The sequence below is a fragment of the Saccopteryx bilineata genome, chromosome 10, assembly GCF_036850765.1.
Source record: "Saccopteryx bilineata isolate mSacBil1 chromosome 10, mSacBil1_pri_phased_curated, whole genome shotgun sequence".
Lineage (NCBI taxonomy): Eukaryota > Metazoa > Chordata > Mammalia > Chiroptera > Emballonuridae > Saccopteryx > Saccopteryx bilineata.
In genome coordinates this window covers 48990560-49006618 of record NC_089499.1, presented here as the reverse complement: position 1 = coordinate 49006618, position 16059 = coordinate 48990560, and the positions used below count along the sequence as shown (strand labels likewise).

The 16059-nt window shown below is 40.0% G+C and overlaps 1 protein-coding gene across 3 annotated transcripts in view; it reads right to left on the bottom strand.

Moving 5' to 3' along the window:
- The window catches only part of VGLL4 (vestigial like family member 4), a 186268-nt gene that overhangs the window by 155120 nt on the left and 15089 nt on the right, over nucleotides 1-16059 (bottom strand). For 2 of the 3 annotated variants that reach the window (XM_066245028.1, XM_066245027.1), the window contains exon 2: nucleotides 13963-14039. In XM_066245028.1, the coding sequence (XP_066101125.1) occupies nucleotides 13963-14026 (64 nt within the window). In that variant the 5' untranslated portion in view covers nucleotides 14027-14039. Of the gene's footprint in view, nucleotides 1-13962; nucleotides 14040-15270; nucleotides 15288-16059 lie in introns of those variants that run through there. The other variant, XM_066245025.1, reaches the window with a different exon arrangement.

The following is a 16059-nucleotide window of genomic DNA, read 5'->3' as shown; positions in this document are numbered from 1 at the left end:
GGCAAAGATAAATGAATGGGACTACATCAGAATAAAAAGTTTTTGCTCAGCAAGAGAAACTGATATCAAAATAAACAGACAGCCAACTAAATGGGAAATGATATTTTCAAACAACAGCTCAGATAAGGGCCTAATATCCAAAATTTACAAAGAACTCATAAAACTCAACAACAAACAAACAAACAATCCAATAAAAAAATGGGAAGAGGACATGAACAGACACTTCTCCCAGGAAGAGATACAAATAGCCAACAGATATATGAAAAGATGCTCAGCTTCATTAGTTATTAGAGAAATGCAAATCAAAACTACAATGAGATACCACCTCACCCATGTTAGATTAGCTATTATCAACAAGACGGGTAATAGCAAATGTTGGAGAGGCTGTGGAGAAAAAGGAACCCTCATTCACTGTTGGTGGGACTGTAAAGTAGTACAACCATTATGGCAGAAAGTATGGTGGTTCCTCAAAAAACTGCAAATAGAACTACCTTATGACCCAGCAATCCCTCTACTGGGTATATACCCCAAAACCTCAGAAACATTGATACGTGAAGACACATGTAGCCCCATGTTCATTGCAGCACTGTTCACAGTGGCCAAGACATGGAAACAACCAAAAAGCCCTTCAATAGAAGACTGGATAAAGAAGATGTGGCACATATACACTATGGAATACTACTCAGCCATAAGAAATGATGACATCAGATCATTTACAACAAAATGGTGGGATCTTGATAACATTATAAGGAGTGAAATAAGTAAATCAGAAAAAAACAAGAACTACATGATTCCATACATTGGTGGAACATAAAAACGAGACTAAGAGGCATGGACAAGAGTGTGGTGGTTACCAGGAGTAGGGGGAGGGAGGACATGGGAGGGAGGGAGGGAGAGAGTTAGGGGGAGGGGGAGGGGCACAGAGAACTAGATAGAGGGTGGCGGAGGACAATCTGACTTTGGGCGAGGGGTATGCAACATAATTAATGACAAAATAACCTAGACATGTTTTCTTTGAATATATGTACCCTGATTTATTAATGTCATCCCATTACCATTAATAAAAATTTATTTAAAAAAAAAAAAGAAAAGAAAAAGAAAATGCCTGGGGCAAGTGCTATGTACTTAGTGATTTTAAGGCCAGCAGAGGCTGGTTTGAAAAATTCAAGAAGCGCACTGGCATACACAGTGTTACTAGGCACGGCAAAGGTGCGAATTAGACAAGTCTGGGGCCGAAAAATTTGTGTCTGAATTCAAAGATTACGTAGAGGCTGAAGGAATCATCCCCCAAGTCTTCAACTGTGATGAAACTGGCACAGGAGGAAAAGGCACTGCCAGGACATAAACCTATGAAAGATAGGCTATTTTGTTGTGTGGTAATGCTAATGTGTTTGTAAAGTGAAGCTCTTATGGGTGTACCATTCAGAAACTCCTAGAGTGTTTAGCAGAAACAATGTGATTAAAAGTAAATTGTGTGTGATGTGGAGGGCAAACAAGAAAGCATGGGTCACAAGACCAATTTTCATTGAGTGGATGAATGAAGTGTTTGGCCCGAGTGTGAAAAAGTACTTCCAGGATAATCAGTTGCCCCTTAAGTGCCTCCTGGTAATGGACAATGTTCCTGCACATCCTCTAGGTTTGGAAGATACATTGTTGGAGGAATTCAGTTTTATTACAGTGAAGTACTTGCCCCCTAATACCACACCACTCATCCAGCTCATGGACCAGAATGTCATTTCAATTTTCAAGAAACTGCACACAAAAGCAATGTTTCAAAGGTGCTTTGAGGTGACATCAGATACAGAATTGTCCTTAAGAGAGTTCTGGAAAAAACATTTCAACATTCTCAACTGCATTAGCCTCAAAGATAAGGCTTGGCAGGAAGTGACATCCAGGATGATGAACTCTGCCTGGAAGAAATTATGGCCAGGATGTGTGCATGAGAGAGATTTTGAAGGGTTTGAGCCTTCCCTGATGACCCTACACATGTAGTGCAGTCAACTGTTGATCTGAGGAAGTCCATGGGTCTGGAGGTGAGTGGTGAGGATGTGAAAGAGTTGGTGGATGACCACAGTGAAGAACTCACCACTGAAGAGCTGCAAGACCTTCACCTAGAAGCTCAGCAGACGGCAGATGAAGAAGCTGCTTCAGATGAGGAGGAAGAGATGGGAGAATGTGCCTTCTTCAGAGATTAAGGACATCTTCTCCATGTGGAGTAAGGTACAGGGGTTTGTGGAGAAAAATCACCCAGACTAAGCTGCTGCAGACTGTGTCTGCAACTTGTTTAATGATACAGTAATGTCTTGCCCCATTTCAGGCAAATCTTAAACAGGAGGCAGAAACAGACCTCGTTGGGCAGCTTTCTTGTACGACATGGGTCCACTGACTCTGAAGTTGGCCCTAGTGCCAAAAGACCAAGAAGGGAAGTGACCCTCACATAGTGCCTTGATGCTTAAGTTCCTTAGGGAGTGGGATTCCTCGTCCAAACATTAATATCTGCACCTCTCTCTCTCCTCCTCGCTGTCTTCCATATGCCAAGAGTCTTCAGAAAGGTAAATGCCATGTTAAATGTCCATTTATTCTTAATATTAGTCTTTTATATTCATTTTATATTAATTTCTTGTTGTTTTTAGTATTAAACACTACATTTAGTCTCTATAAAATTTGTTTTTGGTATGTATTTTGGAGTGTCTAGAACAAATTAATTGGATTTACATTGAATCATATGGAAATAATTGCCTCGGTTTTGGTTGGTTTTGTATTTCACCTATTGTTTTCAGCCAGATTATCAAGGAAAACAGAGATATCACTGTACCGAACTTCATACAAGGATTCTTGACTCTGATATATTAAAACTGAATTGCAAAGGACATTAAAATAACTCCTAGCATTTTTTTTTTTTTTTTGCATTTTTCCAAAGCTGGAAATGGGGAGGCAGTCAGACAGACTCCCGCATGCGCCCGACTGGGATCCACCCAGCATGCCCACCAGGGGGCGATGCTCTGCCCCTCTGGGGCGTCGCTCTGTTGCATCCAGAGCCATTCTAGTGCCTGAGGCAGAGGCCACAGAGCCATCTTCAGCACCTGGGCCATCTTTGCTCCAATGGAGCCTCGGCTGCGGGAGGGGTTAGAGAGAGACAGAGAGGAAGGAGAGGGGGAGGGATGGAGAAGCAGATGGGCACCTCTCCTGTGTGCCCTGGCCAGGAATCGAACCTGGGACTCCTACACGCCAGGCCGACGCTCTACCACTGATCCAACTGGCCAGGGCCAACTCATAGCATTTTTACGTGTATGAAAGGAAAGCATGGATTTCTAAAGACGGAGTAATATTCATTTAAAGGAAAGATAATAAATCATCCTCAAATGTCTAAAAAGCTGTTTGGTGAAAAAAAATCTATTTTCAACATTCATTATGTTAATTAACAAGCCATTAGTTTTGCCAGTGGAGTCCCATTTCTAACATTTACTATGCTAATTTGATCTGATATAAAACTATAAAAGTAGCACAGACATTTGTAGTAGCTGTCTCGGGAGGATAACCCATCTTATTAAATGCCAGGTGCCTACCCTGACAGGTAAACTTTAAAGTAACTGACCATACCTACAGTGTCTTAAATAAGCAAATAATACTATCCCAACCTTATGTTTTATGAAGCTTTTTAAAAGGAAAATAAACTACTAAGAGATATTTTCAATATCATTGTTCACAAAAGGAAATAACTGAAAACCCAAAACTTATTGTTAGTGACTCCAACCTTTAGAAAGGGCAGTATATTCAGTACTTACTTATTCTGAAAACACAAAATGGAGTCAGAGAAGGTAACTCCCTAAGACCTTCTGATTTTCTACCTTGGAGGAAATCAGCTGACACTCATTTATCAATTGCTATTTTGATGATCGTAGCACGTGACTGCACATGAGGACATCGTAAAGCAGTGGTCCTCAACCTTTTCTGGGCCATGGACCGGTTTAATGTCAGAAAATATTTTCACGGACCGGCCTTTAGGGTGGGACAGATAAATGTATCACGTGACCGAGACAAGCGTCAAGAGTGAGTCTTAGATGGATGTAACAGAGGAAATCCGGTCATTTTTTAAAAATAAAACATCGTTCAGACTTAAATATAAATAAAACGGAAATAATGTAAGTTATTTATTCTTTCTCTGAGGACCAGTACCAAATGGCCCATGGACTGGTACCGGTCCACGGCCTGGGGGTTGGGGACCACTGCTGTAAAGGGCAGGGGGCACCTCAGACTTTTTTTTTTTAAACAGTTTAACCTTGAATTAGGAATTCGACTTCCCAGAGCTTATTTTTTTCTGATACCTTCCCCTACTCATCCTACTGCAAATTTTCTTGTTATAACTACCAAATAAAGTGTTTTGCAAACTATGAAGGTTATCAAATGGAATACAGTACTCCTTTGAATTTGTACCTTATCAGTAAAACAGTGATAATTATACTGAGTAATTATTGCTAGTGCTAAATAAACTATTCCTTAGAGACGAGTCTTTCACTCCAGTGGTTACTTTATTACCCACAGGTATTATTTATTAAATGCTGATCATATTCACCAAATGGTACATACTTGGAATACAAAACAATATGGAACAGGATCCTTGGCTTGAACACGTCTAGGGTCTAATATAGATTCACAGAGTCCTAGGTCATCAAATCCAGTCACTCGCATAAATTCCCACTACAATGCCTCTGGACAGTGCTCTACTTGAACACTTTGACAATGAGAGATTCGTTACGTTATGAAGCTGCCTGTCATCTGAGCGAGATTCTCTCCTTGAGTTAACTGAGGTACTTACTGGAAACAAAAGCTCAATACAAAGAGGTCTGTAGCAGTGTGTGTGTGAGCCATCAACAGACATGGGAGGCAGAGTCATGGCAGTTCCTGAATATGTGCTGTTGCTCACCCTAAATGTTTGGCTGATTACAGATAGCTACTTGATACTTTGAAAATGCTATTTCACTGTCTAGAAAACCTTTTCCAAATGAAAACCTCTTTACTGACTTATCAATGGAGGTAGTATAAGTTTTATTTTCTTTTGTGTGCATTTTTTTAATCAGTAGTCAAGCCTTCAAATGCTCTCTGAGAAGGCATGTAGTAGAGAAACTAAGAGCATAGACTTCAAAGTCAGGATATCCTTAAGCAAATTATTTAAACTCTGTGAGCCTTAGCTTCCTTATCTCTAAATGGGGACTAATTATAGTACCTACTGAATAAAGCTTACTTACTGTAAGAACTAAATGAGATAATACTAATCCTTAAATTGAGACTCACAGACAAATTCTCGGGATCTGTGAGGGATTTTTACTTGTATTGTTATTTCAATGAGAATCTTATAAAAAATCTGGCATAAGCATATTCTGAGTCACACACCTAGTATATAACCAAACATTGGCACATGATTTCAGTGACTGTTTGCATTTTTCTCCTGGTCTGATGAGAAAAGGACAGAAATAAACCCAATATGAAATTGTGGCATTCGCACTAAGAGAAAGCCAATTTATATCACCAGAATCGGTACAATAAATATTTTATAAGACTTCACAAAGCAGAAGTGGTGGGGAAATTGTGTCAAAGGACACATGGCAGTGCAGGCACAATGACATTAAAGAGTCAAACATAGCCCAGTGACAGTGGGTGCTACACACTAGTGGAGCAGGATATAGTTGTAGCAGATTGTCATTTATTGTATCATGGCTTTTATTGTCTATATTAAATTATAAATTCATATTCCGATTATGAAATTGTAAAAGAACGATAAGCATAAGTGTTTTATGCCTAGTTTTATCCTTATATATATGTAACATTTTAATGAAGATAACCGTATTGCGGTTATTTAAGAGAACATTCTCACTTCTAGGAAATACAAATTTAAGTATATTTAGAAGTAAAGAGGTTTATCTCCCATTTACTCTCAAATGTTTCAGAAAAAAGAACACGTGTGTGTGTATGTGTGTGTGTGTGTGTGTACACATAGTAAGTCCTCACTTAACATTCAATAGGTTCTGTGACTTTAAGTGAAACAATATATAACAATCAATTTTACACAAGCTAATTGATATAAATAAGAGTTAAATTCCTAGACATCTCATCAACATTATAACAAAATGCTAAACAAAACAAAATTATTTGAGGACCTGGTATGTCTGTATTTTCTATCTAGAGAAAGGGTGAGAATATGATAAAGGAAATGAGACATAATGTAAATTGGTGAATCTGGTTATAAGACATAATAGCCAAAGAATTATTGCACCTCATACCTAGAAGGATCTACACCCTTCTAAACTCTTTGAGTAGTGAGTTTTTTTCATGCTCGCTGACCCCCAGGAGTGAGTCTTTTTCAAAAAGTGAAATTAGTTCCAGTCACAGTTTTATTAACTTAAAATCATGTTTGTTTGATGGGAACAAGAAGAACATACATTTGCCTTTTTTAATGTTGCCTTACACATTTTTAAAATAAAAATTTTTGTTACAATTGTACTCTGGATGGTCAGGAGGCATGAGGACGTACATGAACGTTCATACTACTCAAAGGGTTAAAGATACAGATCCAGGACGCCTCCAGAAAGACTATTAAACCAGAAAAGGGACTCAGCATCAGAATTACTGGAAATGCCTTCCCGAGCATTAAAAATATCCCTTCTTCCTCTCTTTGAGACTTGCTGCTACAGTGAGAGGCTATTGTAGTGGAAATGCATAGTACCCCTCTCTCAGCTGTTCAGGATATAAAGGATAAAAAACAAATGCAGTGACCAAAGCCATCAAATTTGTCTACAAAGGATCAAATCGGTGTCCTCTCAATCAGCAACTACCAGGCCATCTCAGTGGAGCAGTCTTTAGGGAACAAGAGGGAGCTAAATAGGTTCAACCAAAGGGGAGCGACCATTTTCCGAAGCACTGACTCTAGAAATCAGGAACAACAGGCTTAGAATAGAAAGGAGCTGCCTGTAATGAATAGTCATGTATGCTTACAATTGCTGTGCCAAGTCCACTAGTGCTCTCAAAAGAGAACAATATAATGACATCATTCCTGTCCAGTCACTGATGATTCCAGCATGTCTGATACCCTTGCGCACTGGCCCACGTGTTAGTCAAATCTTTCCAGTACATAAAAGGGAGGAGCCAGAAATAAGTTTATCCAACAAAGACCAAATCATGTTTTTCAGCTGGTCTCAAATCATTAATGGATCCTAAAATCAATTTAATGAGTCATGGTCTAACTTTTATTTAAGTAAAGTAGAATGCAAGAAGAATAAAACTGGGCAAAGTCAGTGTAAGTACTGTCTCATGGAGCATTTTTATGTCATGTCACTACCTGAGAGTACAAGATCACAATATACCGGTAAATCCTTTTTTACTCCATGCCATCGTCAAAAATGTTTGAAAGCCACTATATCAGATGTCAAGAGGAAAGGCAAGAGAAAGAGGAAAGGAGAGAAAGAGAAAAAAAAAATCAGGCTCCACTCAAAGGAAAGTGCTGACTAAATCATCATACACTGGGCACCTAGCAACTAGTTTAGTTTATTGACGCTGTGCTGACAAAGTCATCATGATCTTGGAGGAAAGAAATCGAACTGAGAAAACGGTATGTGAGTACAACTGATCATTATGTAACAATTAATTGGATAGGACAGGAAAATATTCCACACATCTGGGCATCAGTCTCCATGATTGTAAAAGTTCACACTCCTAGGAATGCTTTACTCCAAAGGAATATGGTAATTTGTTTCATCAATTAGTCATCTTCAAACATCTTCACCAAATGAGGAATTAGTGAATTTCTAGGAACAAATGCAACAGCACCACCTGCAAAGTCTGCCTTCTCTTATGTTCCCTCTATGTCACTCACACTAACTTTATCCAGCTTTTTCTGATCATATGTATATCATTAGATCAGATCAAAAATACTATCCCCTCCACCAAAATCTGCAAAAACAAGAGGAAAAGTCAAAGATGTCTACAATTATTAACATACAGGCAACATTTTTTTTACTTTTATTTTTTTGTGACAGAGACAGAGCGAGAGTCAGAGAGAGGGACAAACAGGAAGGGAGAGAGATGAGAAGCATCAATTATTCATTGTGGCACCTTAGTTGTCCACTGATTGCAATCTCATATGTGCCTTGACCAGGTGGCTACAGCAGACTGAGTGACTCCTTGCTCAAGCCAGCGACCTTGGGCTCAAGCCAGTGACCTTGAGGTCATGTCTATGATTCCATGCTCAAGCCAACAACCCCCCACTTAAGCTGGTGAGCCCGCGTTCAAGCTGGGGATCTCGGGGTTTCGAACCTGGGTCCTCTACCTCCCAGTCCAACACTCTAAATCCAACACTATCCACTGTGCCACCATCTGGTCAGGCTAGGCAACATTTCTGAGAGAAATTTTCTTACTATGGTACTCTCTTAAAATTATTCTGATCTAAATGAGGAAATCAACAGATACAAAAGGATCTTAGAAGACACAAGAACAAAATCTGTACAAAAAGAATTATAAATATCACAATAAAATGAAGGGTCATAAAAGAGGGATAAGGTGTGGTTTTAAACATCAGTGCATAGGTGTCCTGTCCTCAATTTTGGTTCCATTTTGACTGCTAAAAAATAGAATTGGAGGCCTTGGCCCAGTGGCTCAGTGGATAAACCATCATCCCAGCATGCCAAGGTTATGGATTCAAATCCCAGTCAGGGCACAAAAGAGAAAAATCCAATGAGTGCATAACTAAATACAACAACTAAGTGGAACAGTGAGTTGATGTTTCTCTCTCTCTCTCTTTCCCTCTCTCTTTCTTTCTCTAAGTCAATGGAAAATTTTTTTTTAAAAAAGGACTTGGGGAAAAGGCTGGGGTCCTTCCAGCACCAGCATTAATGATCACTGAAAGGAGAGATTCCTCAAGCACAAGGAAAACTGGAAACCTCACGCTGTATTTTCATTAAGTACCTTCCAGGATTACCCTGGATGCTGATTAAATCAATGTCTCATGAGCAGTGGAATGATTATTTTAAGTAAATTTATTCCTTCTAGGCCATCCAGATAAGCAACTATTGTGTTACTACAAAACCACCATTTCACTATTGACTTCAGCTCTACAGTGTACTATTGAGATATTTCTTTTGTTCTCCACTAGTAGACATAATGAAGCCGTAAGGCTATCAGGTATTATATCCTCAAGTCCTATTAGGTACTGTTCCCTTCAAAATGCTAAAACAATAACATCTTCAAAAATGCCTAAGTTTTTGGTTCTCCATGAGCAAAAGAAAAGAGAATCATTTAGGTCACCTACATGAGTTGGGAAACTGATCTCAAGTAGTAGAACATTTTTCTGTTTGGAATCAGACACCCAAATCAGATTACACACACAAGACTTTTTTAAAAGTGTTGAGAATGTTAAGTGTAAGAGCAATTTATAACAAAAGCTAAAAAGAGACAATCTATGGCAGAGAAAGCTGAATCAGGTTGAACAAGCCCAAATAGGTCTTAAGAAATGTACTTGAAAGACTGAACTTAATGCTCAACTTTGCCTATAAATTACATGAGTTTTCAAATACTTGCATTACTAGGTAATAGAAAATACAACGAATGCCTGGTTTTTGAGCTTTGCTCTCTTACGAGTAGTACACACAGCTCCACAGTAAAAGTTTAAAAAGTTTCTCAAAAAAGTTTTAAGCCTGACCTGTGGTGGCACAGTGGATAAAGTGTCAACCTGGAATGCTGAGGTCACCAGTTTGAAACTGAGTAGCCACTAACGCCACTTCACCCGCAGGTGTTGTAAAGTACCAAAAGCTACAGAATTAATATTACTATTTTGGGAGGCTTGAAGAACATTTTATTAATTTGAGTTAAGGTGTGCAGAGAAATTGTGAGAAATAGTCTCTGTACTGTGTGATTAGCATAAAACCGGGATGGCCCTTGGCACTGTATTGTAAATGCAAAGGGGAGGAAGACACGGATTCCCAGACATTCCCCCACACCTTTGGGGAAAGGGGTGAATGGCTAGCCAGGTGCAGGAAGAGAAAAGCCAAAATAAACCTTTACTTATAGCAATGAGCCATTTGTGGGCATTGGTCCCCATAGAAACTACCTCTCCCATGTAAATGTATGTGGTTAACACGTGTGACTCTAGACAGAGAGATAACAGATGAACACTAGAAAATATTGGAATGCCTTTTAATATGTAAAGAGACATCTTTCTACCATTGTATTGATTTGTAAATTTTGTTTTCTCCAAAATGGTGTATGGCTTGCAAATTGAACATGGTCCTATCATGTTAAAGGACATATGTATGACTATAACCAATAGTGGTAAAGGACTCCTAATTACAATTTTTGCTTCTGTACTTCCCACTTACAAAACTATAAAAACTAGGTAAAACAAAGGGCCAGCGCGCTCTCCCTCAGACGGAGTTGCCGCCGCTTGGCCAAGCTAGACAATAAAGCTTTGATGTGTAATCGACGGACTTTGTTCATGTCTTCAATGTTTCAGGTCCCTCCGGATTAGGATTAACAGAAACCCTGGGTTTGCCTGGTCAAGGCACAATGGGAGTTGATGCTTCCTGCTCCTCCCCCCTTCCTTCTCTCTCTCTCTCTCTCTCTCTCTCTCTCTCTCTCCACACACACACACACCCCTCTAAAATGAATAAGTTTTAAAAGTTGCCTACATGTTAACAATGAGCATAGACACCTTTGGACATTTTCCCTCTTCTTTAGATGTAAAAAAATGATCTCAATAAACTGAAACCATTACAAAAGGATTCAAGGATTAAGACAGCCTATTCCTAACCCAATGGAATCACCAGAGTCAGAGAAGACTATTCCAGAATAAAGTCTACTCTATGGTCATTCTAGCCTATTATATGTACATAGTTGTCCCTCAGTACCCACAGGGGACTGGTTCCAGGACCCCCACGTATACCCAAATTTGAATATGCTAAGTCCCTTCTATAAAATGGAACAATATTTGCATATAATCTCTGCACTTCCTGCCATATACTTTAAAACACCTCTAGATTGCTTAATGCTATGTAAATAGTTGTTATACTGCATTGTTTAGAAAATGATGACAAGAAAAAAAAACCTGTACATGTTCAGTAGAGACCCAACCATCATAGGTCTAGTAACTATGAACATTTTTTTCCCCAAATATTTTCCACCTATGGTTGGGAGTATCTGCAGGTGCAGCACCAGCAGATACAGAGCCAACTGTATATCCTTACTCTGCACAACTCGAATGGCTGTGTTCAACACAGGAGGAAAGCAGGAATTCCTCTTTCCCTTGGCAGTATCATTCTGTTCTATAAAAACAACTCTCCCAAACTGTGGGCTCCAAGGAGGCCCTGCATCTACGTCACCATGCATACTCAAGTCTCCCCTTCTATACATTTTACAGCCAAAATAATCTATACACAGTAAGTTCATAAGCTCCATGAAGGCAGGGACTGCCCCTGTCCATCCACATACACACCCCTTACACATAAACATTCGATTGTTGCTGACTGAACCAGAAACTACACAGCCTCCAGCCTGAACAGAGTGAGCCTGAAGCGGGGCTCCAGGAGAGAACCTGAGAAGGTAGCAGAAAAAAAGAAGCTTACTCTCTACACTCAGGGCACAAAAGGCCACCCTGACGTCATTCTTTCTATTTTTCATTTGTATAAACAGTATTTTCTTTGAATAATCCTAACTAAACATGGGCATTATAAAACAAATTCAAAATACAGTCTCATTAAAAATTTCTAAATTGACTATAATGTTTAACAAAGTTTGCAACTAGCTATTCAAGTCAGCAACACTTATTGCAATCTTAGAGGCATAAAGGAGTTTTTTGTTGTTTAGATAAAAGCCTACAACCTGAGCTGCCCCTCCCTAGCTCAGTGTGCTTAGTAATGACACTTCACATTCCTCAACTTCAGCTTCCTTAGGAAGGAATAATCATGCCTCACCACTGTAGTTATATTCTCCCAACAATCAAAAGCTAAATAAATGTAAATTACATAAGAGGCAACGGGGGGGGGGGGGGGGGGGGACCTTAATGGCTATCTCCTCCAATCACCAGTCTAAGGTAAATCTGAAGGGCAGTGGGGGTAGGGTAGGAAGATGTAGACACTGATGATATCGCATGGCTGGAGTAAAAGGGTAAATCCGATCAAAGAACCAACAAGGTATCAAGAGAGGAGACCAAGGCAGTCCCCAATCCTTAGGGGTTGAGAGCTAAAGTAGACACTATCTACACTATCTATAGCCCATTTAATCCTCACAAATACTTTTCAAGTAGATATTATTTCATGTTACTGATGAGAAAATTGAGGTTTAGCAAAGTAAAAGTCTTAACAGCTAGTAAAAAGGCAGACCTTACGTTTTTAAGGACACGTACGTCCAGCTGCCAATTCATTAACAACTAAATTGGAAAGTAGTTCATCTTTCAGAACTTCTAATGTATAAATGCTCAAATAATATATATATATATATTCTTATCAGTATTTTAATGCTTAGGAAAAGAATACTCAACCTTGTTCTGTTCCCATATAAAACAGTTATTCTTGCAAATATTGTTCAATGAACAACTTTAACTATTTTTTTAATTTAGTGAGAGGAGGAGAGGCAGAGACAGACTCCCACATGTGCCCTGACTGGGATCTACCAGGCAAGCCCAGCAGGGGGTGATGCTCTGCCCATCTGGGGCCCTTGCCCCATTGCAACCAAAGTCATTTTTTAGTGTCTGAGGCAGAGGCCATGAAGCCATCCTCAGTGCTCAGGGCCAACTTGCTCCAATCTAGCCATGGCTGCAGGGGAGGAGGAGGAGGAGGAGGAGGAGGAGGAGGAGGAGGAGGAGAGAGAGAGAGAAATGAGAGGGGAGAGGTGGAGAAGCAGACAGGTGCTTCTCCTGTACACGGACTCAGAATCGAACCTGGGATATCCAAACTCCGGGCCGACGCTCTACCACTGAACCAATGGACCAGAACTACAATTTTAACTTTGAACAGAACATTTAAAAATAAATATACCTTAGGAGGCCCTGGCTGGTTGGCTCAGTGGTAGAGCATCGGGCCTGGCGTGCAGGAGTCCCGGGTTCAATTCCTGGCCAGGGCACACAGGAGAAGCGCTCATCTGCTTCTCCACCCCTCCCCCTCTCCTTCCTCTCTGTTTCTCTCTTCCCCGCCCGCAGCTGAGGCTCCATTGGAGCAAAGTTTGGCCCGGGCGCTGAGGATGGCTCTGTGGCCTCTGCCTCAGGCACTAGGATGGCTCTGGTCGCAACAGAGCAATGCCCCAGATCGGCAGAGCATCGCCCCCCCAGTGGGCATGCCGGGTGGATCCCAGTAGGGCGCATGCGGGAGTCTGTCTGCCTCGTTTCCAACTTCAGAAAACTACAAAAAAATAAATAAATAAATATACCTTAGGATAAGCAAGAAAATCACGTTAACATATTGTAGAATAATCTTGCAATGTCAATGTTCATTCTCCCTTTACCCCTCCCCCACCACATTAATGAATGTTTTTTCCTCAAATATTTGCTCTCTCTCTGCGATGTGAAAGAAATTTTCACAACTGTTTTTCATTATTATATGTACCACACACTTCCAATGACAGGAATGAGCTTGGAGGATTACTTTCCATCTCTTTTCTCTGATGGCCAATTAGTCTGTGAACCAACACACATCATCTAAACCTCTAAACAGGTAAAGAGTTATATCCATTCCAGCTCCACTGGTGGAAGCGAGGAAGGAAACAACTTCCTGGAGTTACTGTCAAAGATAACATTTAAAAGACTTACATGTTGTAGCACTTGAAAATAAAATTTTAAATGCCAAGCTATTATCTCCAAAGAAAACAACCAAAATTAACAGCATATAGCCACAAAGCCAGGTAGAGAAACACGTAATTTTATGAGAGTGCAAAAGACTAGAGGGCATAGTAAAAAGCAAAAGCATGGAAAATAGATGCCTCACTTACGTTTTTCATCATCAGCATGCACCAGAGATGCTGCCCTTGACAAAACATCCAACGGTGTCTCCATTCCTGGTTGGAGCCTAAAAAGAAATCAAAAGAAAGAAATAATTTAAACAGAATTTGAAAGAGCCTTTTAGAATTCTGGTCATTAAGAACTGAAATGATTCCCCCACAAATGCTAATCATAATCACTCTACTGAAGGTGAAATTCTTCCCATCCTGGTAAGACACTTAAACAGACTAGGTTCACACAGAGAAAAAGGTTAAATTCCATTCAGTCTACTAAGCTAAACCTTGTCTGAATTAAAAGTGATATTGTGAATACTCATGCCCATGTTACTTGTACTTACAAATGTTTATGTGTGTGCATAATAACATGCCTGCACAGACATATCCAGTAAAAAACAGTTTTCAGAACAAAGACAGCTCTATGAACACAGCATTACTACCAGTCTGATTTTTGTTGTGGTGGTAGTGGTTGCTGGTTTATTAGTTCTAACAAAAATTACTAAGATTGAACCATTCTGTTCTTTCACTCCCTCTAGCTGAGAGAAACTCTGCATGACCACATAGTTTAATGTATGCAGCATACTCATGAAAAGTTGTGTGTGGATTCCATCAGTGAGTTAAATAGCATTTTAAGTCCAATTTTAAGAGCCTTATTTTAAAATGTCATGTTTTGGGGGGGTTGTTTGTTTTTTTTACAGAGACAGAGAAAGTCAGAGAGAGGGATAGATAGGGACAGACAGACAGGAACGGAGAGAGATGAGAAGCATCAATCATCAGTTTTTCCTTGCGACACCTTAGTTGTTCATTGATGGCTTTCTCATATGTGCCTTGACCGTGGGCCTTCAGCAGACCGAGTAACCCTTTGCTCAAGCCAGCGACCTTACGTCCAAGCTGGTGAGCTTTCCTCAAACCAGATGAGCCCGTGCTCAAGCCAGGGACCTCGGGGTCTCGAACCTGGGTCCTCTGCATCCCAGTCCGACACTCTATCCACTGCGCCACCGCCTGGTCAGGCAAAATGTCATGTTTTATAGTGTACATATTATCACCACTACCTATCACCAACGTATCTTGCATGGTATTTTAAAATAAGCCTAAACTTTTCTTTTTGTTTTCTTAAATGACAGCATACTTACAAAAACAAAAGCACCCAAAGATTTAAAGATAGTGGAAAACCTAAGAACCAGTCTACTTTGCCCAGTTTTCTTCTCTAGATTAAACACGCAAGCACGCACACCTGAGCTCACACACCATCACTGGGAAAACAGACACACCCCGGTAGTTCAACAAATAAGAAAAAAATACCTTAACTGCATCCCTTTAAAGATGCTCAGCATTTGGTCAGCATTCTTCTACATTTACTGAGCAAACCAGCTTTTCTTTATAATATTCATACTTTACTCATCCAAAGAAACATTTTTTTTTCCTTTTTTAAAAAAATTTTCCATTGATTTGAGGGGGGGAGGAAGGAAGAGGGGGAAGGTGGTCAGGGGGAGAGAGAAGGCGAGAAAGGGAGAGAAAGAAGGAGAAGGAGGGAGAGAGAGGAGAAAGAGGGGGGGAGAGAGAGAGAGAAAGCATCAATTCATTGTTCCACTTAGTTATGTACTAATTGCTGCTACGTGCCCAGACAAGAGATCGAACCTGTGACCTCGGTGCGCAGGGATGACGCTTTATCCACTGAATCACCCAGCCAAGGGAAACATCAATTCTTAATCTTGCAATGTGATTTCATTCAGTAAATATTAAATATCTACTAGGTGCTAGCTAAGGTCGGAAAAATGAACATAGCCCAATGGGTGCCTTTCAAACAGTTTTCAATCTGCACAGCTGACATACCTACCTATAAGAAATCTGGTTTAAGGCAGTATTTTTCCAAAGCGTTTTGCATTGGATCTTCATATTTTATAAGGAAAAAGTTTTCTGTGATAACTAAATTTTGGAAACATTGAAATAAGCCAAATTAAGCCACTTATTTTCCTTCCTTTGCTTTTGATATGCTGCTTGCTTGCTGTGCCTTACAAAGGGGCCAAGGGAATGACAAGTCTATGTATTCAAAATTTCTCAACCCTCACTGGCCCTTCTTTTGACTTGAAA